The 26,854-nt window shown below is 38.0% G+C and overlaps 1 protein-coding gene across 6 annotated transcripts in view; it reads right to left on the bottom strand.

Annotated features, from left to right (window-relative positions):
* MON2 (MON2 homolog, regulator of endosome-to-Golgi trafficking) overlaps positions 1 to 26,854 on the bottom strand; it is a 110,803-nt gene that overhangs the window by 38,701 nt on the left and 45,248 nt on the right. For all 6 annotated transcript variants that reach the window (XR_014026975.1, XR_014026976.1, XM_081331627.1 and 3 more), the window contains 12 exons: positions 24,320 to 24,401; positions 22,387 to 22,568; positions 21,777 to 21,889; positions 16,594 to 16,698; positions 16,123 to 16,203; positions 15,958 to 16,031; positions 15,676 to 15,766; positions 13,149 to 13,250; positions 10,575 to 10,685; positions 8,596 to 8,771; positions 6,762 to 6,924; positions 5,332 to 5,625 (listed from right to left, as the gene is read on the bottom strand). Coding sequence is in view for 4 of the 6 variants with exons in the window: in XM_081331627.1 (XP_081187753.1) it covers positions 5,332 to 5,625; positions 6,762 to 6,924; positions 8,596 to 8,771; positions 10,575 to 10,685; positions 13,149 to 13,250; positions 15,676 to 15,766; positions 15,958 to 16,031; positions 16,123 to 16,203; positions 16,594 to 16,698; positions 21,777 to 21,889; positions 22,387 to 22,568; positions 24,320 to 24,401 (1,574 nt within the window). In the remaining 2 variants the exon portion in view is untranslated. The remainder of the gene's footprint in view (positions 1 to 5,331; positions 5,626 to 6,761; positions 6,925 to 8,595; positions 8,772 to 10,574; positions 10,686 to 13,148; positions 13,251 to 15,675; positions 15,767 to 15,957; positions 16,032 to 16,122; positions 16,204 to 16,593; positions 16,699 to 21,776; positions 21,890 to 22,386; positions 22,569 to 24,319; positions 24,402 to 26,854) is intronic.

The raw sequence follows: 26,854 nt of genomic DNA, 5'->3' as shown, positions 1-26,854 counted from the left end.
ATCTCACCTTGTGGAGTTTCAATGATCATGGGAATGGTGAGGAATCAGCCCAGAACTACACGGGAGGATCTTGTCAATGATCTCAAGGCAGCTGGGACCATAGTCACCAAGAAAACAATTGATAACATACTATGCTGTGTGAAGGACTGAAATCTTGCAGCACCCGCAAGCTCCCCCTGCTCAAGAAAGCACATGTACAGGTCCGTTTGAAATTTGCCAATGAACATTTGAATGATTCAGAGGAGAACTGGGTGAAAGTGTTGTGGTCAGATGAGACCAAAATCAAGCCCTTTGGCATCAACTCAACTTGCCGTGTTTGAAGGAGGAATGCTGCCTATGACCCCAAGAACACCATTCCCACCGTCAAACATGGAGGTAGATATATTATGCTTTGGGGGTATTTTTCTGCTAAGGGGACAGGACAACTTCACCACATCAAAGGAACGATGGACGGGGCCATATACCTTCAAATCTTGGGCGAGAACCTCCTTCCCTCGGCCAGGGCATTGAAAATGGGTTGTGGATGGGTATTCCAGCATGACAATGCCTAAAACAAAGGAGTGGCTCAATAAGAAGCACATTAAGGTCCTGGAGGGGCCTAGCCAGTCCCCAGACCTTCATCCCATAGAAAATCTGTGGCGGGAGCTGAAGGTTCGAGCTGCCAAACATCAGCTTCAAAACCTCAATGACTTGGAGAGGATCTGCAAAGACGAGTGGGACAAAATCCCTCCTGAGATGTGTGCAAACCTGGTGGCCAACTACAAGAAATGTCTGACCTCTGAGATTGCCAACAAGTACTAAGACACGTTTTGGGAAGGGGTCAAATAGTTATTTCACTCATTAAAATGCAAATCAAGTTATAACTTTTTTGAAATGTGTTTATCTGGATATTTTTGTTGTTATTCTGACTCTCACTATTAAAATAAACCTAACATTACAATAATAGACTGATCCTTTCTTTGTCAATGGGCAAATGTACAAAATCAGCAGGGTATCAAATAATTTTTCCTCTAACTGTATAACACTATTGCTTCAGGAGCTGCTGTAACTTCTAGTGAGCTTTCAGGCATAATTCAAATCCCTAGTTATCGTCTATAAAGCCCTACAGGGCAAAGAGCCATGTTATCTGCAAGACTGTCCAGAAGAACTGCAAAGATGGGCATATTTGCTCATCATACTAGTACCCTTCTATTAAGCAATGTCATCTTATGGGAACCAGGAATTATACCTTCCCTGTCACCATATCTGTCCTATGGAACAGCCCCATTTATCTGAATGGATCTCTGTAATTAAGATGAATGTTTTACCACAGATGCTTCTTCTGTTCCAGACATTACCAATACTTGCAACTGAAGCTCCATTTAATAAATGGCAAGGGGATATTTCCAAGTTCATATGGCAAGAATTAGATATAAGTTATTGCAAGATGCTAAGGAAAGAGGGGATTTGGATTTACCAGATGTAAAATTGTATTTTGATGAACCTCCAGAATAAGAGGCAACTTGATTTGGAAGGTCATGAATTAAGGTATGGTTGGCACAGTTACTTATGTTATGATAGTTATTGTTGATTTTAATAATCACTTTGTCAGATGTGCCATACTAAGAGTATGGAATAAATATAAAACAAGATTCTCCACAAAGTTGCCTCTTTGGGTGTCCCCACAGGAAGCTTTTTTTAAGAAAAGAAATGGTTGCGAAGCCGGACTGGTAGACTTACGGTAAAATAATACTTTTCAGTTCAGGTGACCCTACTCTTAAATCGAAGGAAGAATCAGAGGGTTATGCTTGTCATTGGTTTACATATCAACAACTGAAAGAAATATTTAAATTAGATAAAAAGTGTTAAGGGTTTGATTTTGTTAAAAATGAATGAATTTGAAACATTATTATGTGGTAGTGATGAACATATTACTAAGTTTTATAAAATGCTATTGATATTGAATTTGGAAAATGAACACGTAAAACTTTGTATGATATAGTGGGCAAGGAACTTTGGATATAAACTGATGCTGGAACAATGGGAGAATATGTGGACAAAAAGCTTAAAATGTACACTGAATTACAATTTAAAAGAAAAGTTTTATAAGATGATGTATCACTGGTATTTAACACCAGATAAGCTATCTAAAATGTACAAAGAAACCAGCACAGCTGCATAAAGAACTCTCTGATAAACTGAAAGATAAAAAGGACAAGTATAAGAAGTGGAAAGAGGGGCACATAACTAAGGCAGAATATCAGCAAACAGCCCGTGCCTGCAAAGATGGAGTGAGGGAAGCTAAGGCTCAAAATGAACTAAGGCTTGTGACTAAAGTCAAAAATAACAAAAAAAGGCTTCTTTCAACATATAAGAAACAAGAAAAAAGTTAAGGAAATGATTGGTCCATTAGTGGGGGAAAGTGGCAAGAAGGTGACAAGCAACAGGGAAAAAGCAGAACTATTTAACTCGTTTTTTGCATCTGTCTTTACACAAAGGGAAAAAACAGTCCAACCTACCAAAACCAGTGCCATAAAAAACAGAATAGAAACGCAAGTTAAGATAGGCAAGAAAATGGTAAGTGAGCACCTGTCCAGCCTAGATGAGTTCAAATCACCAGGACCAGATGGATTACACCCCAAGGTTCTCAAGGAACTGGCAGACGTGATCTCAGAACCACTGAACTATATTTTTCAAAGATCCTGGAGCACTGAGGAACTACCAGAGGACTGGAAGAGAGCTGATGTAGTTCCCATCATCAAAAAATGAAAAAAATAGATCCAGGAAACTACAGACCTATCAGCTTGACCTCAATACCTGGGAAGATTCTGGAAAAGATAATCAAACAACAAATCAGCGAACACCTTGATGCGAACAAAGTTATCACTAAAAGCCAACATGGGTTTGTCAAAAACAGATTGTGCCAGACAAACCTTATTGCATTCTTTGACCAAGTGACAAAACTAGTGGACCAGAGGAATGCTGTAGATATAATTTACTTGGACTTCAGTAAGGCATTTGATAAAGTAGATCACAACCTACTACTTGATAAGATAGAAAAATGTGGGTTAGATATCATCACCACCAGATGGATTCGTAGCTGGCTGACAGGCAGTACTCAGCGTGTGGTCCTCAATGGAACTGCATCTACATGGAAGGAAGTGTGTAGTGGGGTGCCCCAGGGCTCTGTTCTGGGCCTAGTGCTCTTCAACATCTTCATCAACGATTTGGATGAGGGGATAGATGGGGAACTCATCAAATTTGCAGATGACACCAAACTGACAGGAATAACCAATACTCCAGAAGATAGGCTTAAGATACAGGAGGATCTGGACAGACTCGAACACTGGGCGCTATCTAACAAAATGAAATTCAATGGTGAAAAAAGTAAGGTTCTACATTTAGGCAGGAAAAATCAAATGCACAGGTATAGTATAAGTGGTACCTTGCTCAATAGTAGTAACTGTGAGAGAGATCTCGGAGTCCTAGTGGACAATCACTTAAATATGAGCCAGCAGTGTGCTGCAGGTGCCAAAAAAGCCAACACAGTGCTAGGCTGCATTAACAGAGGGAAAGAATCAAGATCACGTGAAGTACTAATACCACTTTACAATGCTTTGGTAAGGCCACACCTGGAATACTGCATCCAGTTTTGGTCACCACGATGTAAAAAAGATGTCGAGACTCTAGAAAGAGTACAGAGAAGAGCAACAAAGATGATTGGGGGACTGGAGGCTAAAACATATAGGGAACGGTTGCTGGAATTGGGTATGTGTAGTTTAACGAAGAGAAGGGTGAGGAATGACATGATAGCAGTGTTCCAATATCTCAGGGGCTGCCACAAAGAAGAGGGAGTCAAGCTATTCTCCAAAGCACCTGAAAGCAGGACAAGAAGCAACAGATGGAAACTAGTCAAGGAGAGAAGCAACCTAGAACTAAGGAGAAACTTCCTGACAGTTAGAACAACTAACCAGTGGAACAACCTGCCTCCAGAAGTGGTGAATGCTCCAACACTGGAAGTTTTTAAGAAGAGACTGGACAGCCATTTGTCTGAAATGGTATAGGGTTTCCTGCCTTAGCAGGGGGTTGGACTAGATGACCTCCAAGGTCCTTTTCAACTATTACTACTACTACTACTACTACTACTTATTATTATTATTATTATTATTATTATTATTATTATTATTATTATTATTATTGTTGTTGTTGTTGTTGTTGTTGTTGTTGTTGTTGTTGTTGTTGTTGTTGTTGAGTATACTGACAATGAAGGAAATAAGTGATAAGATGGATAGATAATTCAAAACAAACTTTGTTCAATCTCCTCTATCTAATTCCTAGAGAAATAAGAAAATCGGAAGTTTTTCTTTTCTTAAATCATTATTTATTCTACTAAGATAAGCAGGAAGATGACATAGGTAATCAGTTTATTAAAAGTGTTGTTTGCATGTAAATTTTGTCTTCTATTGAGAACACAATGTGGCTAAAGATCAATAAAATTTCAAACCATCTGACTGCTTGATTTGTCTTAAATTAAAATTAAGGGGTGCAATGGATTATACTGCTGTGACATAAAATATAAACCAAATTTCTTTTCATAAAAGTAAATAAAGGTAATTCTTATTTAGTTACTGTCTTGCATAATGATTTGGATAGTGACTCTTCACACAATCAGCAGTAATAAAAAACGTGTTTTTCAAGCAGAACATATATTTATGACAACAAAAGCCTTTAGTGTGATTAAGATCTACTCAGTTTCAGGCAGCAGCTGTAGCTGGCCAGATGATTCTAATCAATTAGTTAAGGCCAAGGAACTGAGTTTGTTAACTTGCAGTTAGCATTTTTTAAGGAATGCTTTGCCCAATGGGAAAAAGCAGCTAACAGTTCGTTTAAGCAATCTCTCTACACTGCAGGGGGGGGGGAAGAAAAAAAAGGGAAGAGGACATTGTATGAGAGATCTTTAACTGAATGAAAGGACAGCAATCAGTGATCTCTGTAATCTCTCTAGTTCAGTCACATGGTTTTCTTAGTTGCTATGTTGCTCAGCAACAATTTTACTGGAACCAATTGTAGTCGCTTAATGAGAATTACCTGTATGTGGTTGGTTTTCATAAACAGTATTTAATTGCAATCCAATACAGTAATTTGATGATGAACAAGAAGCAGTCCACATAGTTTGACTTTTCTTTGACATTTCCAAGCAAAAGCTTCAATTTTCAAAAAAGCAAATAGTTGCCTTTTCAACAGTATGACTCAAACTTCTAATTCTAGAAACTGTTTTGTCTTATATTTATATAAAAAAGAACTGGGATCAAACATTGTAAGAACAATATTATTACATGTAAACGTCAGTACCTTCCATATAACTGTATGCCATGTTGAATGCTGCAGTAAAGTTCCATGAGCACCAATTGTAGAGAATAGAGTCTGTCCAGCACTCTTTCTAACTGCAGGGCGTGGATCTACACAGAGTTCACCGAGCTTGGCATATAGGCAAAGCCAGAGGCAATCGAATGGTGGTGCTGGATGGAAGGGACGGTTCAATGTTATCCCCTTTTCTTCTGCTTGCTTCTGTAACACCGATTCTTCCTTGTTTAATTCCTTTTCAATAATTTCACCTCTTTGGAAGAAATAGTCTGAAATATTCCACTACAAAACAAAAATGCTTCTTTGTAAATGATTTCTGAACACAAAGAAGAGTGGCAATCCTGCATTGGAAATGTAAAAAGAAAGCCAATGAAAATGGACAATATATATTTTATAAATTATGAACGAATTGTTCTGAACACTTGGCTATGTTTTAGCTTGGTATTATTTTTAGCCACTAGTTATGATGGATTGATGCATGTAGGCATTTTGAGGAAATATTGTTAGGTATATTCCTTCTTAAATACATGATTTTTCGTTTGAATACTTAAAGATATTGTAGAACACTCTGGTTTTTCCCTTTTTAATGAAAACCAGTAAGGTGAAAAAGCAGATCTTTTAGCCATATTCTTACAGAAATGGAACTTCATCAAACAGATTTTGGTTTAGAAGTGAACTATTTTCTTAAAAAAAATCACTAAGGCATTTATACACATGCTTTAAATGGACCAGCTACAATTTTAATCAGGTTACTGATATTACACAAAGTATGTCCTACTTCATATAGTAACAAATAACATGTAATATGGCAATTGTGTCGGCTATTTTTTTTACAAAACACCATATTTTATACATTATATTTTAAAATCAGTGAATTTTATTTCAATGATACAGGTATATAGATACCCTATTATATTAACAGGTACAACACGGAATAAGTAAAGCTTGCTTAAAATAATAGTCCATAGCATTAAACACATGGTTACTATGAGTATGATATAGTGTATCATTGTATATTAATGATGGATATGTTAGTGAATTCCAAGTTAATCTCTCTTTAATTAGATCTAAAAATGTGGCACCTAACTCTATTGTTAGGTTCTGTACTCTCACTGTATTAATATGCTAGTGATATTTAAAAATGGCAGCTGAACTATTATATTCATTTTTTTCTTTTAAGCTGGTGCTATATAATATTGTAACTTTTATACAGGCTCCCCGCTTACCATAATAATAATACTTATTGTTAATATTTATTTACTAATGCTTTTATAACTCCATATTTATTTAGAAACAATCTTTAACATAATTTAATTGGGTTTATTTATAGGAAAGTGAGCACTGAATGTCAATTTAAACCTTCACATAAAAATCTTCACATTTAGGGAGTAAAAATAACAGAATAAATTAAGCCTCACCAAAAGACCAATTGATGTTAAACTGATGTTTAATTCTTGGTTGTGAAGCCCAAAACGTCCAGCGACATCTACTACAATCTGTAGGCAAGTACATGGCATTGTTGGCAAAAAGTCAGTCACAACCAACTGGAGACACTGGAATGCAGTCCGGATTAGAGACTCTCTATTAACAAAATCAATAATTATTTATAAATAAGAATTATGATACAGGTGGTCCTAAACTTATGATCAATTGTTTAATGACTGTTTGAAGTTATGATGCATTTAAAGAAAGCTACCCATGACCCATCCATGAAGTTCCAACTCCTGGTTCCTCATGGTCACATGATCATATTTATTTATTTATTTAAATGTATAAAGACTGAAACAAGTCCATGGGTTTGCATTATAATATACCGTCTGAAACTACTGTTCTTCCTTATTCGTTTGAACCATCTGCTTATTAAGGATAAATATAAATCCACATGGATTAAGACTATTTCATTAAAACTCCAAAATCTTGGCCTCTCCAAGGAAGAGTTCCTTATGATGGACTGTGAATATGTATTAGTCATCTAAATATAGTATTAAAGATCAGGAAGTCCAATAGGATCTGTCCACTTTACCCAGGAATTTTCTCTTGAGCAGATAGGCCTCCCTTCACAAACCAGCGAGATATGTAACTGTCCCTAAATTCTGGAGGGCAAAATTAACTCTAGCTCACTCTGACTTGCCCACAGGAGTTCTGGAGGCCCAGTACAAAAAAGTTCCATATGAGTTGAGACTGTGCCACTGTAGACAATCCACGTCCTGCTATATCTCACCCTTTATAAAGACTCAAAGACTCATTTTATAATGCCTTACCTGACACAAAATATGCCAGTAATTCTGATCCTTTCCTTTTTTATGTACAACTACTATCGGATCAGTATGATGCAGTTTCTTTGAACATAGTTAGGTTTTGCTATAATGTCTGTAAAATTAGGCAGACCCTGGTTACCCATTAATACTTTCATAATTACTAATAATTTCACCATCAATTGTAATGTATTACTATGTCCTGTCCTATTTTGTTTTTATTTTTATTCCAATACTAAACTTCTATTCTGGTCTACAACTGTAATTGACTGATTGATTGATTAAATGTATATGCTGCCCACCTCACTCTGCAGAGACTCTTGCATTTAAGACAGCATTATCTGGCGGCATGATAATGCTTGCAACTTTTTTCTTGGATTTCGGCAAAAAATGCCATTTGGAAGAACGGATTTGCTTAATGACTATCAATTGGTTTAATAACCACATGATTCATTTTACAATTGGGGTCACTCATTTTATTGTAAAAATAGTTGTAAAATCGAGTTTAGTCACAAGATACCTTGACTTACAACTGCAACAACTTATAACTGAACTTTTGAGCTCCATTGTGGCTGTAAGTCAAGGACTACCTGTAATATAAAACATAGCTATGTCTATTTGTGTAGCTGTATGTCTGGCAACTTGAATGCATATTCAGAAAAAAGTTATATAGAAAACTAGCATGACTGTTACATAAAAATTATTAAGTTGTAAGCCGCTCAATTTTGCCTCACACTGAGAAATGAGCAACATATATATTTCATAAATAAATTTGAAAAAATAATTTCATGTCATTTAAACGTAAAATGCCTACCATGTTTCCCCAAAAGTAAACCCTACCCCGAAAATAAGCCCTAGTTTTGGGATGAGGCATACGCCTGAAAATCAAGCTATGGCAGGGGTAGTGGGGTAGAGCTGCCCCATAAGATGATCAGCCACTTAAGTATTTTAAATTAAATAAATAAACAAACAAACCAAACAAATAAAATACAGTTACCCTTGATCACTTTTAATTGCTCCCATAACTCCAAGCACCAAGGGCCATCCAGGCCCTAGACTGTCCCCTTGGCTTTGCAAAATCTGTAAAACACATTCCAATTGCTTGAGTCTAATATCAGGGTGACTAATATTTGACAGCTCTTTCAGTGGGTTTAGTAACAACAGCTGAAGCCTCTGGAAAAAAAAATCAAAATATTATTCAAAGTAACAAAATAACTAGAAATGGTAAGATAGTTACTATTATCAGTTGCAAACATCTTCTGTTGCTTACTAACATAAAATTAGAAACAACATAAAATAATGCTTTAGTTGTTTCATGAGTGATCAACATCAAATTCTCTACCATCATAACTTTGTGATTAATCTCCTGCCATGCTTGGAAACACTAGCACAGGGGTGTCAAACTGGTGACCCATGGGCTGGATGTGTCACGTATAGGCCACACCTACCGCAAAGGCAAAAAATATCCCATACGTCACGTAACACGATCGAGTTTGACAACCGTGCACTAGTAGATATAAACAAATGTGACTAAACCACTTCTAAGTGTAGGGAAGATGCTTTCCTCTGGGACTGAAAGCAAACAAGCGGGGAATAGGGCGGTATAGAAATCTAATTAAATAAATAAATAAATAAAATTTACCATACTAATGACCAGACTGATCTACACCCAAACTTGTTCACTATTCTATAAATTTTATTTAAGGAGACTATCATATAAATAGCAATGAGTTGACTTCATACCTCTGAATTATGGAGACTATAATTTATAGCTTTAAGACATTTTAACCTCCCCTCATGTAATATTAACATATAGGGCTACATCTTCTAACATATCTGGTAGCAATATAATCACTAGTAAATTGATACCATGATAATAAATTGTATATGCCATAACTTGCTCACAATCCATTTTTATCCTATCTGGGCTGCAATCTTCTGTCAACTAAATGAGATTTTCTTTGGAAAAGACATTTACAGGGAGGGAAAAAAATATCTGATCCTCTGCTGATTTTGTACATTTGCCACTGTCAAAGAAATGATCAGTCTATAATTGTAATGGTAAGTTTATTTTAACAGTGAGACATTTCAAAAAGCTGTAAATTGATTTGTATTTTAATAAGTGAAATAAGTATTTGATCCCCTATCAATCAGCAAAATTTCTGGCTCCCAGGAGTCTTTTATACACGTAATGAGCTGAGATTAGGAGCACTTTCTTAAAGGGAGTGCTCCTAATCTCAGCTTGTTATCTGTATAAAAGACACCTGTCCACAGAAGCAATCAATCAATCAGATTCCAAACTTTCCACCATGGCCAAGACCAAATAGCTGTCCAAGGATGTCAGGACAAGATTGTAGACCTACATAAGGCTGAAATGGGCTAAAGACTATCGCCAAGCAGCTTGATGAGAAGGTGACAACAGTTAGCGTGATTATTCGCAAACTGAAGAAACACAAAATAACTGTCAATCTCCCTCAGTCTTGGGCTCCATGCAAGATCTCACCTTGTGGAGTTTCAATGATCATGAGAATAATAAGGAATCAACCCAGAACTACACAGGAGGATCTTGTCAATGATCTCAAGGCAGCTGGGACCATAGTCACCAAGAAAACAATTGGTAACATACTATGCTATGAAGGACTGAAATCCTGCAACGCCCGCAAGGTCTCTCTGCCCTAACCTAACCCTACCATTAAAATTATAGACTGATCATTTGTTTGTCAGTGGGCAAACGTACAAAATCAGCAGGGATCAAATAATTTTTCCCCCTCACTGTACAGGGCTATTTATCAGTGCACCATTATTTAGTCCAATAAACAGATAATTTCCTACGAAACCTACTGATTAGCAGAACATTATAATCAAATAACATGGCATTGAAATTCTAGTTCTATTCTATAACTAAATTTGAATACAATTGTAGAAAACAATTTATGCTTCTTACTCTATATTATTATTTTTAGCGTGCTAATTTACCTGGTTCTGAGAGAGCGAAGGGTCATGGTTAAATGTCAATCCCGCTTTGATGAGAGAAGTTAAAGCTTCTGCTCCCCATTCCCTCATTCTTGAGTTTGGATGTTGACAGACCTACAGTCAAAATGCACATTAATAAATATTCACCACTCTATATTGCTTTTTAGTCTATAAAATCATTGAAAGAATACTGTCTATACTGAAAATTATAAACCACTCTGTTTATATATAATCATAGTAGTTGCATTACTAGCAAACAAAATGCTTCATATTTCTTATTTTCAAAAACCACATTAAATAAAAATGGTAAATTAAGAGCATATTTATCAGTGGAGTAATAATACCTTTACATGTTTCATATTTTACTATATTCTCTACCCAATTCTGACGACTTGCATGGTTGTAGATTTATGTGTTGTGCCACCCTACCTTATAAAATGCTCATTCTGCTTATATTAAAATTCATCTCTTTCAAATCTGTTTGGTTTTATCTATTATTTTCCAACATCAGAATGTGATAATTCTACATTAGAAAAAGATCACATAGTAAATAAGTAAGACATACTTGCAAGGCATGCTTACCTTCTGAATTTAAAAAAATAGGAAGCAATAAAGGAAAAGGGAAATAAATGAAAAATATGAAACTAAGGCAACTCAAGCAATAAATATTAAATAACAAAACTAAGCTTTATATCATTCTAGTTCTGATGCATAATATTTCCAGAAGTAATATACAGTAGTGGTTGAAATGTCAGCCTTGTCCAGAATGATCTGAATTGAAATACTGATTCAGTCATGCTGCAATGAACTGTCATAGCTGCCAAGTCTAACCTATTTCCCAGATTTGTTCAAAAAAGAAACTGGGGAAGATAATATCATTTATTAACAGCATATAAATATTAAACAACAATACAAAATTTTGGTGTAGCTTTGTAGTTTAAGATATGGAACTGAACTATTTTTTAAAACTGAATTCTATTACTCCCCCACTTCCTGAGCTTGCCAGCCTAGAAGTAAATCATTTTAATGATATATCAATGCAATAAAATGTAATTTTTCTATTAATTTTGTGAAGAGAAAAATGCATAGTAGAAATGAAAAAAACTGACAATGAGGTGTGAACATCTATATATTCCAATGTTATAAATTTTATTACTGCTACCAGTATTATATTTCATAATTAGCAATGTTGTCTTGAACTGAAATTGAGCAACTTTAAAGGGCTACCTGAATTTCCATGTCTGCTAAGCAGAATAACTACATTTCTGGTTGATATGAATTTGTAGATTTTCAAACATTAATATCTAATATTGTACGTGCAGCACAACAAATCCTGGTAATATTTCTAGCTACAGAACTTTTGGGGCTGTGTAAATCCTTTCAAAGATGTGTATTATAACAAGCAGAAAGAAATGCAAAGTAGCACTCTTTGTAGCAATTAAGCAGCTGCACATTTTCCCAGGGCAACATAGCTGCTTTTAGAATCTAGTTTTGGATTATCTGCAGGAATATGTATGATCAAACATAAGCACTTCTCTTTGGTAGGGAAAAAACATATCTATTTTGAAAGACTAGTACTCAAGCATATTTATTAAAAACAAAGTTTCTAATATAAAATTTCTAATGTATAACAAAACAATTCAGCTTTAGCATTTTTTATGTAAGAAGCATAAACAGCACATGTACACAAATATCCACATACTTAAAAGCCTTTTGTAGGTAGCTAAAACATTATAATGTATATAATCCAAGTATACCAGTTCTGCTTTTCAGCTAAAGCAGAATTATAATTTTAATTTGCAATAGAGTATTCTGGGCAGCATTATCCTGATTTAAATTATGTAAAATAATAACAGCCCAACTGATAATCATGTTACTTTTTACCATATAGTTGTAAAATTTCTGGCCCATTAAGTGTTTTATGGGGGAAGGATTTGGGATTATCAATAAAGGCACATATTAACAGGCTATTTAATATTCCAAAATTTAAAAAAACCCACTGGTTAGTATTGGATAGGAGATGTCAAAAAATCCCAAGTTTTTAAGATAGATTAGAAAATTAGAAAAAAAAACCATTTTGTTTGTTCCTTATTAAAGAAAAAGAAAAAAATACTGTTCCATACTGCTACCAGAAAACCTACAATGGATACATCCATTAGTCCATGTTATCAGCAGAAGCTGGTCTTGGGTCAAGGAATCCTTACTGTTTTATATGCTAGTACACAACTGTATGGTTTATTTATTTACAAGTTATGACTATATATGAAAAGGTGATTCTCTGAATCAATTATGGTGGTCATGTGGGAAAAATGTGACTTTGTTCTCATCCAATCCACACAGGTACAGAATTCACACAGTAAACATTAAGCAGGGAATTGGATTCAATAGCCTAATTAGACCTTTTAATTCCATGACTCTACAGTTAATAAGGAACAAAACAGAATAGAAACAGGAAAGCAACTAATATTACGCAACATTACTTGCTTTTTATTTTATGCCTTCAAGTCTTAATTAAAGGGAAATACTGTGATTTTTCAAACATAAACACTGATAGAACATTATAAAATGATTCGTTACCTCTAAAAGATGACCAGTCAGTGGTCTCCACAGAATTTCAATCCTATGCATGTTAACCAGTCCTGTTTCTAACAATTTAGCAACAGCAAACAATGATGGTTCCTAAATGAAATGGTATTTAAAATGATTTAATTCACCAGCTAATACATTAAGTTATTATACTGAAGAACAGTGATGTAAAGTGTTCTCTTCAAGGTTTGTTGTTATAGCAGTTTAAATTTTATTTGTGGATACCCAATATGATAAAATTCATACATCAACTTTCCATATGAAGTTCAGGTATATATTTGTTAGAGTACAGAGGCTGGATTTGTTTCACACATACTTTTAAAGTACCTACTTTAAAGTACCTACATGGGAGATCAGTTCATCTGCTTTTTAATTTTAAAATCCCCTCATGATGAGAGTGAAGTATTCTTATTAAATGATCAATACCCATACAATTCAAAGGCAGTATAACTTTTTTTATTAATACCCCTAGCTTACAGAATCCATTTGGTGCCTTCAATGAAATGTTAACTTTATAGGGTTCTTTCTTTTTATATACGTATGCACTATATACATTTACTTATGCATGCATTAATGGTGTGCTGCATTTTTAGATTCTGTGACTTGGTGTTGGACCATAAGCACATCACTGGTCTACAAATTTTGGGAAATTATTGACCTCCAAGATAAAATGTGTTAATTGCTACATATTTTGATTAGGTTAATTAGAAAACAGGTGGTAAAGGTGCTGGTTGGCTAAAGTTTTCAAGATATTTCACAATAAAGATTTATACGCAGGCAAGTATATTTGCCCACAAGGGAGGGAGGTATCTAATGATCATGATGCCTCATAACTTCTTGATAAAGTACAGTAGAACAATGAAAATGGTATCACATGGAAGTGTATAAATTTATCTTCACTTTGAGACTAAAGATCATTACCTAACTGTAATTTATTGTTCTTTAATTGCAAGGCACATTTGTCTTGGTCAGATCTATGCACCATTACATCTGGTGGCAAGTGTCATTGCCTAATATTTCCAAGGAACAGTTACGTGATATTTTCCTTCAAAAGCCAAGATGCCTTGAAACTGTGTAAACAATGCAGATATCTTCTGCTACAGTTGTGGTGAGGTTACATTTGCATCTCAAAAGTGCAATAAAATGGCAGTGGTAAAAAAAAGGCATACCAGCTATATTTTAGATGCAAAATAGGGGATCAGGACAAGAGTTGGGCTCCTTGCATTGCATGTGCAACTTATCTGCGTCATTGTCTAAACAAGAAGGAAAAGTCTACGCCTTTCATAGTCCCAAAGGTGTGGAGGGAACTCACCAATCATAGTAGTGACTGCTATTTTTGCATGGTTCCCCGAAATTGCAAAAGAGATCTGAAGAAAGAAGTGGACCATGGAATATCCAAACATTCCATTCACACATCTAATTTCACAGAATCAACTAAATGACATGGTCAGGGATTTGGAATTGCCTAAGAACAAGGCAGAGCTACTGCCCTTGAAGTGTGCCCGGAGGCTTCAACTGGTGCAAAATGCGGCTGCGCAGGTGCTTATGGGAGTATCTCGATACTCCCATGTTACACCACTCCTGCGTGAGCTGCACTGGCTTCCGGTTGCCCTCTGGGTGCGATTCAAAGTGCTGATAATCACCTTTAAAGCCCTACATGGCTTAGGCCCGGGGTACTTGCGAGACCACCTGCTGCCAATGTCAACCTCCCATCGCCCGGTCCGCTCCCACAGAGTCGGCCTCCTCAGGGTGCCATTGGCCAGGCAATGCCGGCTGGCGACCCCCAGGGGAAGAGTCTTCTCTGTGGGCGCACCAACCCTCTGGAACGAACTGCCCCCAGAGCTGCGGATGGCCCCTGACCTTTGGTCCTTCCGCCGTGACCTAAAGACCTGGTTATTCCAACAAGCGGGCCTGGACTGATCATAGTTTTTAAATTTGGTTTTTTATTGGTTTAAATTGTTCTTATTTCTTATATTGTTTAATCCTCTTTTAATTTTTGTATTTATATCTTTTAACTTTTTATTGTTGTGAGCCGCCCTGAGTCCTCAGGGAGAAGGGCGGCATATAAATTTAATAAACCTTAAACCTTAAATATAACCTGGGCTATGCTGATGGCCCTACTCTAAAAATGCATAGAAACAACACACTATGAAATAAATTCTTCTACTTTGGACACATTATGCAAAGACGTAGCTCTCTAGAGAAGGCTATAATTCTGGGAATGAGAAAAGAGATAAGGATGACCAGCAGTAAGATGAAAGGACTCAGTGGGGATGGTTGCACTGCTCGAAAACCTGAAGTACCAGATTAAGGACAGATCATCACAGAGAAAATCTATGTAACTGATTAAGAGTCAACAACATTTGATGACATATAATTAATAGCAAATCTGATGTTTGGGCTTTATATATATGGGATATATAAATCATGTTTACATAATTCATGTTCATGTAATTCATATGTAAACTTAACTGGATTAATCTGGTTGATTTATATAAGAAGCTTAAACATATCATACCTTATTATTTCCATAGGCCATATCCATGGCTTCCAGAGACAATGAACAAAGTGCATTTATTAAATGATGTAATGAAACATCATCCAGATATCTGTGGGGAAGGAATGGAGGAGAGAGATCAAGTATTAAAACTATTTCAAAATGAGTAAGAAAAAAGAATCCCAAAGGAGGCTGTATGCAACCAAGAACAGTGATTAAAATTATAAAAAATAGATATAATTGTTAGAGACGGAGCTTTAGAACTGTGTATTTAAAATTTTGTTTGCAAAGTCAATTTCTTACTGTGAACTTTCAAAAAGTCTGGAAAGAATGTTGGAGATAACTGGCAAATCCGTCATAACAGCCGTAGTTAGAACCTAAAAAAAATAATTGCAAACTTTGGTAAATGTATAATAAAAACATATGATATTATCACTATTCAATTCAATAAGGTAGTATATATCTTACTGTGCTTGGTCCTTCTACAGCTCTTCCAGGCTTTAAAGCACCTCCAATGCTTGGTTTCAAACCAAGAATCCATACAAGATGCTAAAATGCAAAGAAACACTTTAAAATTTGAAATATCTTTGTAAAATATTTACTTTAAGAATGTAAGTATGTTTTTCTGTGACAAAGTGTGTGAAGTTCATATCACAATTTAAAAGCTTATACAAAATAGCAAAAGATCATTATAGCCCTGTATAACCATTCCATTCATGCTGTTGATTAAACCATGTGGTTACATGCATGGTGTGATAATCATATTTGGATACCTAAAGTCAAGATGACTGTCATATAACAATAACAGTCTGGCAAATTGAATAGACCTGATTTTTAGCATAGGAGAAATTTCATTGCTCAGTCCCTGAAAATTATACATCCATTTTTATGAAAAGTTTAAAAAAGATATAAATCAAAGCAAAGTCTCTTAAAATTCACCTGGAGTGTAGCTAAGACAAGTTGCCATGATGTACCAAGGACGGCTCCATGACAATGAGCCAAGCTAAGTAATGTCCTCATGCACTGTATATTCTTTGATGTAAGCTAAAAGAAAAATTTTAAACAGTCAGCATTTTATAGACGTAAGCTAAAAGTTTTATAAGTGCAAAACTGTTTCAACAATATTAATGAAAAATATAATCATTTAAAAAAACACTACACAATTTATTCTTAGATTTTTCTCTAATTTAGGATTGTGGGTGAGTGATATTTTACACTGGATTTCAGTGACAACATCTGACATAATCCTTAAATCATTATGGCAGAGAGCCTTTTAATTTGATAAAATATTGATCAAATATTCAAACATTTTACTTTACAAAACAAGTAAATATTAGTACAAGCTGGTACAATTAAAACTGAAGCAGAAAAGAGAGAACCCAAAATATACTTGCTCCTTTTGATACAACAGTATTTAAAGTCTGTTCTACTTGTTTATTGACACAGACTTTTTCAGCCAACATCTCTGAGAGTGACTGAGCTGCTTGGTGGAGGAACTCTGCCCTGCACAGGGCAAAATGAATTTGGCAGGTAACCCTTCCACTCTCTTTGAGAATGGGTCCCAATGGACCTTTTTCAGCCAGACTCCAGAAATCAGAGGGAGTCCTGTCAGCAGGTGGCAACAGTTTTCAACCTTCTTTAATGACTTCCCTTTTGGCTCTCTGAAGCTAGCAGGAAAGATTTCAAATGACGATTACATGATCATGGGGCATTGGCAAACTATTGTAAATGAGTTACCAAGAACCCAGATTGCAATCATGTGACCGTGGGGGCATTGCAATGTCTTTGGGCATAGTCATAAATTCCTTTTTTCAACACTGTCATAATATTGAATGGTTGCTGAATGAACAGTCATTAAGCGAGGACCACCTATAGTGTTCTCCTGCAATTATTATTTGAAACATACACAGAACCATTTTTAAAAATTTCATCAGATTCATTCCACGATAGAACTAATTTATATTTATAACTGACAAGTAGCAACAATAACTAGAAAAAAACCTCATTGTGCACTGTTCATTCAAGTTCATTAATATTATCCTTTTAGTAGTTTTTTAAAATAACAAAAATTAAGAAATGAATAACCAAACCCTTTCTCAATTTACTGCAAGGTGATATATAAATAAAGCTGGAGGATCTTACTAGATCAGATATTCTGACCATAAATTCACAATTGTCATTCAGAATGAGATGACAGAAAATGAAACATGAAAAGATGTAGACGTAGCTCATGCATCATAGGAACAAAGTAGAAGCCATCAAGATAGAATAATAAAGTACAATATTAAATATCTTTATCAGGTAAAGGTGTTGCTGTAGAAAAATAAAAGTAAAAGGAATCCCATATCTGGAGCAGCTGATAGGATACTGATATAAAGGGAGCAGACACAGTAACCTAGTTCACGAGGAATAGGTACTGTAAAGCTACTGTAAAAATTTTCTAAAGAATCCCTCTGTCAAGATAAGATTCCTCCTAAGGGCAAGAAAAAGTAAAACGGCAATGAGTTATCCTTAAAGAATTCTTAAAAGTATAGTGAGAAACATTTTTTTTTTCATGGAAAAGAACGTAAAATACTATGAATTTCATTTCAATTATTTACAAGGCTGCTCACCATACATGAGATGGATAAGAATAGCTTATCTGTTTAAAGAACTTCCTGTTTTTATCAGGGCAGGGATGAGCCAAATGAATAACCCACTGTGACAAGGAAAGCACCAAGACCTGCAGAGTGCCTCCTTAGTCCTCATCCAAAATGGTGACTGGCAGGATACCTGAGTATGCAGGTGAGTAGGTGGGTTCACACTTCTCTGCATGCAGGGAAGAGGCAGGAAAGGAAGGGAGAAGAGCTGATGCAAATTTTGCTTCTGCTGGATGGCTGTTCCACTTAGCAGACTGGCGAAAAATGAAAACTAAGAGGGAAATCACGGCCCAGAGCCTCTCCGAGGCAGATGGCCCGGTACGAAATATGAAATATAAAATAAATAAAGCTTGCAGAAAAATGGTAAAAAGGAAGAACAGTTGACAGACACAAAGGAAGTCTAAATTTACAAGCCATCATCTAATTTTAAATCATTTCAAAATCAGATTACATTTTACAATAGCCATGCAAGTGAAACTACAGTATAATGGTGCCATGAAGATAGAAGAAAGCTCAGGAAGATTTAGTCCCCAGCTGCAAAGGTGTTCCTTGGCTATTTTACTTTCTCTTACATACAGTGAGGGAAAAAATTATTTGATCCCCAGCTGATTTTGTATGTTTGCCCACTGACAAAGAAATGATCAGTCTATACTGGTAATGGTAGGTTTATTTTAATAGCGAGAGACAGAATAACAACAAAAACATCCAGAAAAATGCATTTCAAAAAAGTTATAACTTGATTTCCATTTTAATGAGTAAAATAAGTATTTGACCCCTTTGCAAAACATGACTTAGTACATGGTGGCAAAACCCTTGTTGGCAATCACAGAGGTCAGGTGTTTCTTATAGTTGGCCACCAGGTTTGCACACATCTCTGGAGGGATTCTGTCCCACTCCTGTTTGCAGATCCACTCCAAGTCATTAAGGTTTTAAAGCTGATGTTTGGCAGCTTGAGCCTTCAGATTTCCTATGGGATGAAGGTTTGGAGACTGGCTAGGCCACTCCAGGACCTTAATGTGCTTTTTCTTGAGCCACTCCTTTGTTGCCTTGGCTGTATGTTTTGGGTCATTGTCATACTGGAATACCCATCCACGACCCATTTTCTTTTCTTTTTTATAAATATTTTATTAATTTAATTATGTGATTTAATTTGTGCTTTTCTGTTCTGTTCTTTTCACCATGCTATAATAGAAGTCCTATCCCACAGGTCGGCAACCCGTGGCTGCGGAGCCGCATGCAGCTCTTTGAGCCGTCTCCTGCGGCTCCCAGTCACCGGGTGCGCACGCACCTCTTCGAACGGGCGGAGGTGCGCGCGCACCTCTCCACACCTCCGCCCGAATGGGCAGTGGTGCCGCTCGTTGGGAAAGCTGCCGTGGCCCGTTTGCAGAGCTGCCACCTTCAGAGGATGGCGGCAGCCTGCAAACGGGCCGCAGCAGCTTTCCCAATGGACGGCGCCACTGCCCGTTCCGAGAGGTGTGCGCGCACCTCTCCGAACGGGCGGAGGTGTGCGTGCACGTCTCCAAACCTTTGGAGAGGTGCACGCGCACCTCCGCCCGAACGGGCAGTGGCACCGCTCGTTGGGAAACCTGCTGCGGCCCGTTTGCAGAGCTGCCGCCTTCACAGGAAGGCGGCAGCCTGCAAACAGGCCGCGGCAGCTTTCCCAACGGACGGCGCCACTGCCCATTCCGAGAGGTGCGCGTGCGCCACTCGTTGGGAAAGCTGCTGCGGCCCGTTTGCAGAGCTGCCGCCTTCCTCCGAAGGCAGCAGGTCTGCAAACGGGCTGCAGCAGCAGGTCTGTAAACGGGTGGCGCCGCCGCCCGTTCGGGTGGAGGTGTGCGCGCACCTCTCCGAACGGGCGGAGGTGCGCACGCAGCTCTCTAAACCTTTGGAGAGCTGCGCGCGCACCTCTCCGAATGGAAAGTTGCCACGGCCCGTTACTAAACTCTACATAACTTGCCAGTTTCTAAGGAAACTGGGCAATTTTTCCACTCAAAATGTGGCGCTGAACTAAGTGATGGCAACGGAAATGCTATGGACTTGCACTTCCGTATTTCATTGCGTTTAAGAGGCCGGAGAAGAAAGGCTGGTTTGCTTTTTAACGAGCGCCAAGCAGCTCCAGAAAAACCAAACCCGTTGGCTGTTTAGCTGGGAAAATTAAGTCCCGGGAGTTCTTTTTATAGCCACAAAGCAGTAGGAAAGTTCAGAGTAGGCGCAGTTGGGCCTCTCAGCGCTACCCTTCACGTAGTCGCGCACAGAGGTCCCCTTTTTCTGCTTGGGAGAATGCGAGGCTTCAGTGACCAAGGCTGCGATCGCGATCGCGGCGGGTAAGGAAAAGGGTTTGTCGTATCTCTGCCACCCCCCTCCACCCAGTCTCGCCCCTTGTGTTCTTTCTGCTGCATGGGAGGCAGAAATACTGGGGCAGCCAGCGCTGCCTGAGGGCTGATCGTGCTAAATTTCTGCCTTTCTCGTAGTTATTAAAGCATCGAATGGCACCAAGAAGAGGGGTGGGGTTCTGCCATTTTGTCGAAATGGGAAAACGTCGAAGTTGGGGAGCAAGTTCCTCGGAACTCTCCGGGACCTTTTAAATTAAATCAGCACAATACTAGGCTGTGTGGAGAGCTGATGCAATGGAGGAGGGCTGCCAGTTTGTAAGGTTTGGGCTTTTATGTTGTGGGGAAAAGAGCACTTTAACAACAGGATCTTTTCTCGTAAAGAAAAAACAAAAGGCTCACGCTCTGTGTTGCTTTTCTTTCTTCCTGTATTTCTAAGATTACGGAAGCTTTGCCAGAAAATTTTATGCGGGTGGTTGAAAGATGGCATCACAATAAGGAGGTGACCGTTTGACTGGGTGCCAGATTAATGTCGGCTCTGCAAACGGGCCGTCGCCGCCACGCAACCGGTTCCATCACACATAAAAATAGTGGCAACCGTGCACACGCGTCTGTGCATGCGCAAGAAACAAAACGTTTTGCTCATGCGCAAAATGTTTTTTGCGCATGCGCGTGCATGGATGCACGCACGTGGCTCCCACTTTTTTTTATGTGTGATGGAACCGGTTCCCAGTGGCTCTTTTGCTTTTTCAGGTTGCCGACCCCTGTCCTATCCTTTAAAAAAGTGTAATATTCTGACAAAGTATGTCAAGCCAATGGAACAAAAAACAGTTTGAGATAGGCCGGTACAATAAAATTTGGACAATCTAGAGTTCATATTTTTCAAATATTGTGTCAATCTGCATACTCTCTGTTTACACACACACACACACACACACACACACACACACACACACACACACACACACCTGAAGACAATTAAAGTTTATACAAAAAAAGACTAAACAAACAATTAGCATTCTGCTTTAACAAGACATTAAGGAAGCTTTCCAGTTAATGAAAATATACATGGGTTTAATTGTGATGGGGGAAATGAGAAAAAGAGATAGGTAATAATGAAGAAGAAAAGGGATATTTACAAACTGTATTTTACCATTACTGTTCCCTGCGGTTGAAGAGCCAGTGGTTGCCCTACTGCTACAACTTGCTGATGAGATTCACTTGAGGGACTGATCATTTGCACATTTTGACCTTGGATAGAATATGCTGGAAAGCAAAACAATATTTAGATATGAACTTTCATAAATATTATATTTTAATTCAAATATTACCCATATACATACATATATGTTTATTAAATCTATTAGTAATAGTTACAACAAACTATTAGCAATAGATTTTAAGAAAATCCTTAAAGAATCAGTTTGCTACTAATAGACATTTTAATGTAGCCTTCACATCTAAAATTATGCTGTGCAACTAAAATAGCAATGAAAGTCTTCATAGGCACGTTTGCAAGTTTGTAATTTCTATGGACTATTCATAACATTCAACCAGTGAAGAAAAGACTGGTGGGTTTTCAGAATCTGGCCATGTATAACTCGTTATATTAGATTATCATTCACTTCTTACAGTTCCACAGAGCCACATGTTATTCTGACAAGTACTTGCGTCTAATATATATTAAGAAAAGTATATTCTTTCAAAATGCAGAGCATTTTTGAATTCAAATTATGTAAAATAAGACTAAATAATATCCTTACTTTTACTGGAAAGAGCAGCACTAGTTGTATTCAGTACTGTCAAGGCATAGTGAGGAGGCAAAGAACCTTTGCAAATAGCAGTAATAAAGGCATCTCTTGAAGTTACAAGACTTAATTTTCCACACAATGCAGCCATAGTTAGCTCTGCTTTTAGAATATTTTCTGTGGCAGCTTCATCAGTGCTGAAACAGCACAAAAATTATTAAAATAATCCATACATATTAAAAGTAATTTTGATTAAAAACAAAGCATAAATATCCATATTATTGCATTGGAAGTAAAATACATAGAAGGAAATATTTATGTAAGAATTAACCGGGGTATCATTAAGACATCGAAGATAACTACTAGAATAATTCTGAAGAGACAAAATAAATTTTAAATAGAGCTCTTTAATAATATGAGCTGATTGTCTTTCAAATGTACATGCTTTGAAGATGTACTGTACATTTTGTAGAATCTTTCTGGCAAATCATTTTGCGTATTGCGTTACAAAAAAAGTACAATAAAGCATTGTGTTACACTAAAGTAACAAAACCCTTTATATTAGCTCCAATCTTGTTGCTGTCCAGATAGGAAGATCAATTTTACAGAATTCTCAGAAGTAATAATTCTAGCTAGGAAAATCTGAGATTTGATGAAAGTCAGTGCATCTGAAGGTCTCTGCCTTATGTTATAATTTATGTATTTCCAGTAATTTGATGATCTCTGGTGGGAGTGGGATGGGTGTAGTGCATCCATCCTTGCTCTACTTGACTTTTCGGCGGCTTTAGATATCATCGACCATGCTATCCTTCTGGAGCAGCTTCAGGGATTGGGAGGGAGGGGGCTTGTGCTATCCTGGTTCACTTTCTTCCTTTGTGGCCACTCTCAGTCTTGATAGGAGGTGAGAGATCCAGCCCTCACCCACTGCTTTGCGGGGTTCCTAAGGGCTCGGTATACTCTTTCTGCTCCTATTTAACATTTAGATGAAGACGTTGGGTGAGATCATCTGTCACCATGGACTGAGCCTGCATGCTTTTATGCAAACCTCAGTGTGCACATGAGACAGCTCTCCTGTGGGAGCTGCATTGGTTGCCGATTTGCTTCCGGGAGCAATTCAAGGTACCAGCTGTCACCTTTAAAACTCTTCATGGCTTGGGACCAGGTTATCTGAGGGACTATCTCGTTGGTCACATCTACCCGACCCACTAAGCGGGGAGGCAAGGAATGTTGCGGGTCCGTCCCCTAAGGAGATGCATCTGGCAGGACCCAGAAGGGCCTTCTCTGTGGTGGCTCCCTCTCTCTGGAACATCATTCCCTCAGAGATTAGACTGGCTCCCACTTTAGCACTCTTCCGGAAGGCGCTGGTTCTGCCAGTGGGCCTGGGGAACCCAGAGCGAGATAGAGCCCAGCAAATGGCTAGTTTAATGTGTGTGGTCGCTGGGGGGGGGGTTATTATATTATTTTTCCTCGTTATTTTTATAGGATGTTTTTAATTGATGTAAGCCGCCTTGAGTCACCATGTGCAAGTAGGTTTAGGTTTAGGTTTATTCAATTTCTATACTGCCCTTCTCCCGAAGTAGGAGGTGATATAAATTTTCTAAATAAAATAAAATAAATAAAATAGTTATATTATCATCTACCTGGTATCAAAAATGATAAACCTCATGTGACCATATTTATGGACACAGTATCTTAATGTTAAATAGATACAACACAAGTTTTCTCTATAAGAATAGAAAAGCTTAGTATTGCTTAATTAATCAGTTAAATTGCAACAATATCCAATTCTTTATAGCTTTTTGGCCACAAATATTTTTGCATAATTTTGTCTCTTTTAGCTCTTCAAAAATAAGTTACTTAGTTGATGTGTAATTTGCTATACAAAGTCTCAGCTTGCCTGTAAAAAAGCAGTTTTAAAAAATGAAACTATTTAAAAATGATTTAATACCTAGCATCCAGAAGTAAAGACAGTGCAGCAAGAAGACCACACCAGCATGCATTCACCATTTCTTCCCAAACAACTCTGTGATCTTAAAGAAAACAAGTTTAAAATACTATTAAATAATACTTAGCAATTCAATTATAGAAGATACATTTCTTGGTGCATTTTTGTTTTCACTTAATATACAGTGTCCCCACAGTCTTGGGATCACGATTTCCGACATCCTTTCAGCTATCCACAAGAAAAATCAATGGGGGAGCTGGCAGGAAGTTTATTTATTTATTTATTTATTTATTTTATATACCGCCCTTCTCCCGGAGGACTCAGGGTGGTGTACAGAGAAATAAAGTAAGAATACAATAAAAATAAAATTATTAAATCCCAAATCCATCAGGCCAGGCCGGCTTGTTGGAATAGATAAGTTTTTAGATCACGCCGGAAGGAGCAAAGGTCGGGGGCCATCCGGATTTCAGCTGGTAAGCGGTTCCAAAGGATTGGCGCACCCACCGAGAATGCTCTCCCCCTGGGGGTCACCAGCCGACATTCTCTGACCGGTGGCACCCTGAGGAGGCCCTCTCTGTGGGAGCGCACAGGACGGAGGGATGTTGACGCTGGCAGTAGGTGCTCCCGTAGGTAATCTGGACCCACGCCATGTAGGGCTTTGTATGTCATCACTAGCACCTTGAATTTCACCCGGAAGGCAACTAGAAGCCAGTGCAGCTCATGGAGCAGAGGTGTAATATGGGAGTATCGGAAGACCCCCAAAAGCACTCGTGCAGCTGCACTCTGCACCAGCTGAAGCTTCCGAGTGGTTCTCAAGGGCAGCCCCATGTAAAGAGCGTTGCAGTAGTCAAGACGAGAGGTCACAAGTGCATGGGTGACTGTACGCAAGGCATCCAGGTCCAGATAGGGTCGCAGCTGGCGCACCAGACGAAGTTGCAAGTCACGGTCATGTAAAGTGCTTGCTTAAAGACCCACATGATCCTTGCTTAATGACGACAGCAGGGACTGTTGGAACTGCCGTTACAAAGTGATACAGTCACAGGATGTCATGCTTTACAACTGTGTTGTTTAGCAATGACAATTCCAGTTCCAATTGAAATTGTAAACCGGGACTATCTGCATTTTATTCATATAGTGAAGAGTAAGTAAATTGTTAATGCAAAGATAGTCACATGCAATTCCAAAATAATTATTCAATTTTCATAGTTTCAATCTGCAGTCAATTGCTTTAGGGAAATATACTTCATCTATTGTCCGCTTATGAGGTAATGCAGATAAGAAGTATACCCAGAAATAGTATTCTAACTTTATTATAGGTTGACAGTAACAGAATCCTGCAAATCTGAAAGTACATCTCTCCCTCCTCACAATTACAGTCAAAGAAACTAGAGAAGATCCATGTGAGATGCTTGCCAGGTCCCTATTTCTTCTGCAGGTTAAGCTGCCTATTATCATTGTCTAGACCAGGGGTCTTCAACCGGTGGTACGCGTACCACCTGTGGTACTTTGCCACGTGGCAGGTGTTACGTGATGGCTAGCCAAGTGTAGCAGGGGAGGGGAATGAGCCGAAGCGAGCCAAGCCTGAGGGACAGGCAGCTACAGCTGCAGGACTGTCTGGGGTCAGCAGAAGCCCCAAGAGCCAGGAAGACTCCAGCTGATTAGTACTTCTGGAAGTGAAGCTGGAGGTGAACTGAAGAAAAAGGGGGGGGGGAGCAGAGGAGAGGCTATAAATGGAGGTGGTTTGGGCAGGAAAGGGAAAAAAAGACAACAAGGAAAGAGAATGAGAGGTCAGCTGGCAGGGAGGAAACAGGGACAGAGAAGCAGCAGCTCTTGATAGAAAAAAGGGCCCCTGGTTTGTTTTCTCCAGCCAGGAGAATGCAAACAGCGCTGATGAAATGAAAAGCCGGCATGTCGGAAAGGAGGTAGGTTTATTTAGTTCTGGATCAGTTGGCACCTTGATTGAGTTACCATAAGGATTTTTCTACAGTTTTTACAGCGTTTTGTAATTCACAGGCTCCTTTGTGTGCTTTTATTATTGGAATATTTTAGTCTGTATTTTAGGCTAGCAATGAGTCCAAAGTGTTGACTTCCATAGGTTTAATCCCTTTAAACAAATGTAATTAGTTTTACCTCCTTATCTTGAGTCTTTCTATGGCTTTTAGAAAGTTTTATTTGAAGGTAAACAGGTTTAATTTTAAAGCTAAAGCTTTTCGCAATTGCTGGAGCCTTTCAGTCTGGGTTGCAACATTGTGACATGTGACACCCCTGAGGCAGCTTAAAGAAAAAAAAGGAGTTTATGTGTTTCTTTATTTTGTGAGCCTTTCTTGCTTTGCACTTGATTCCTGTGTCTTTAAGGGTACAGGGAAGGGATTGGGGTGTGTGTGCATTCTTACTACACTGTGGAAGGAAAGCTAAGGAGGGCCAACCAGATAGCTCAGGGGTCTACAAACTTAGCAACTTTAAGACCTGTGGACCTCAACTCCCAGAATTCCTCATCTAGCCATGATGACTGAGGAATTCTGGGAGTTGAAGTCCACA

The sequence above is a fragment of the Vipera berus genome, assembly GCF_964194415.1.
Source record: "Vipera berus genome assembly, chromosome: 6".
NCBI lineage: Eukaryota > Metazoa > Chordata > Lepidosauria > Squamata > Viperidae > Vipera > Vipera berus.
This window is presented reverse-complemented; position numbering and strand designations above follow the sequence as displayed.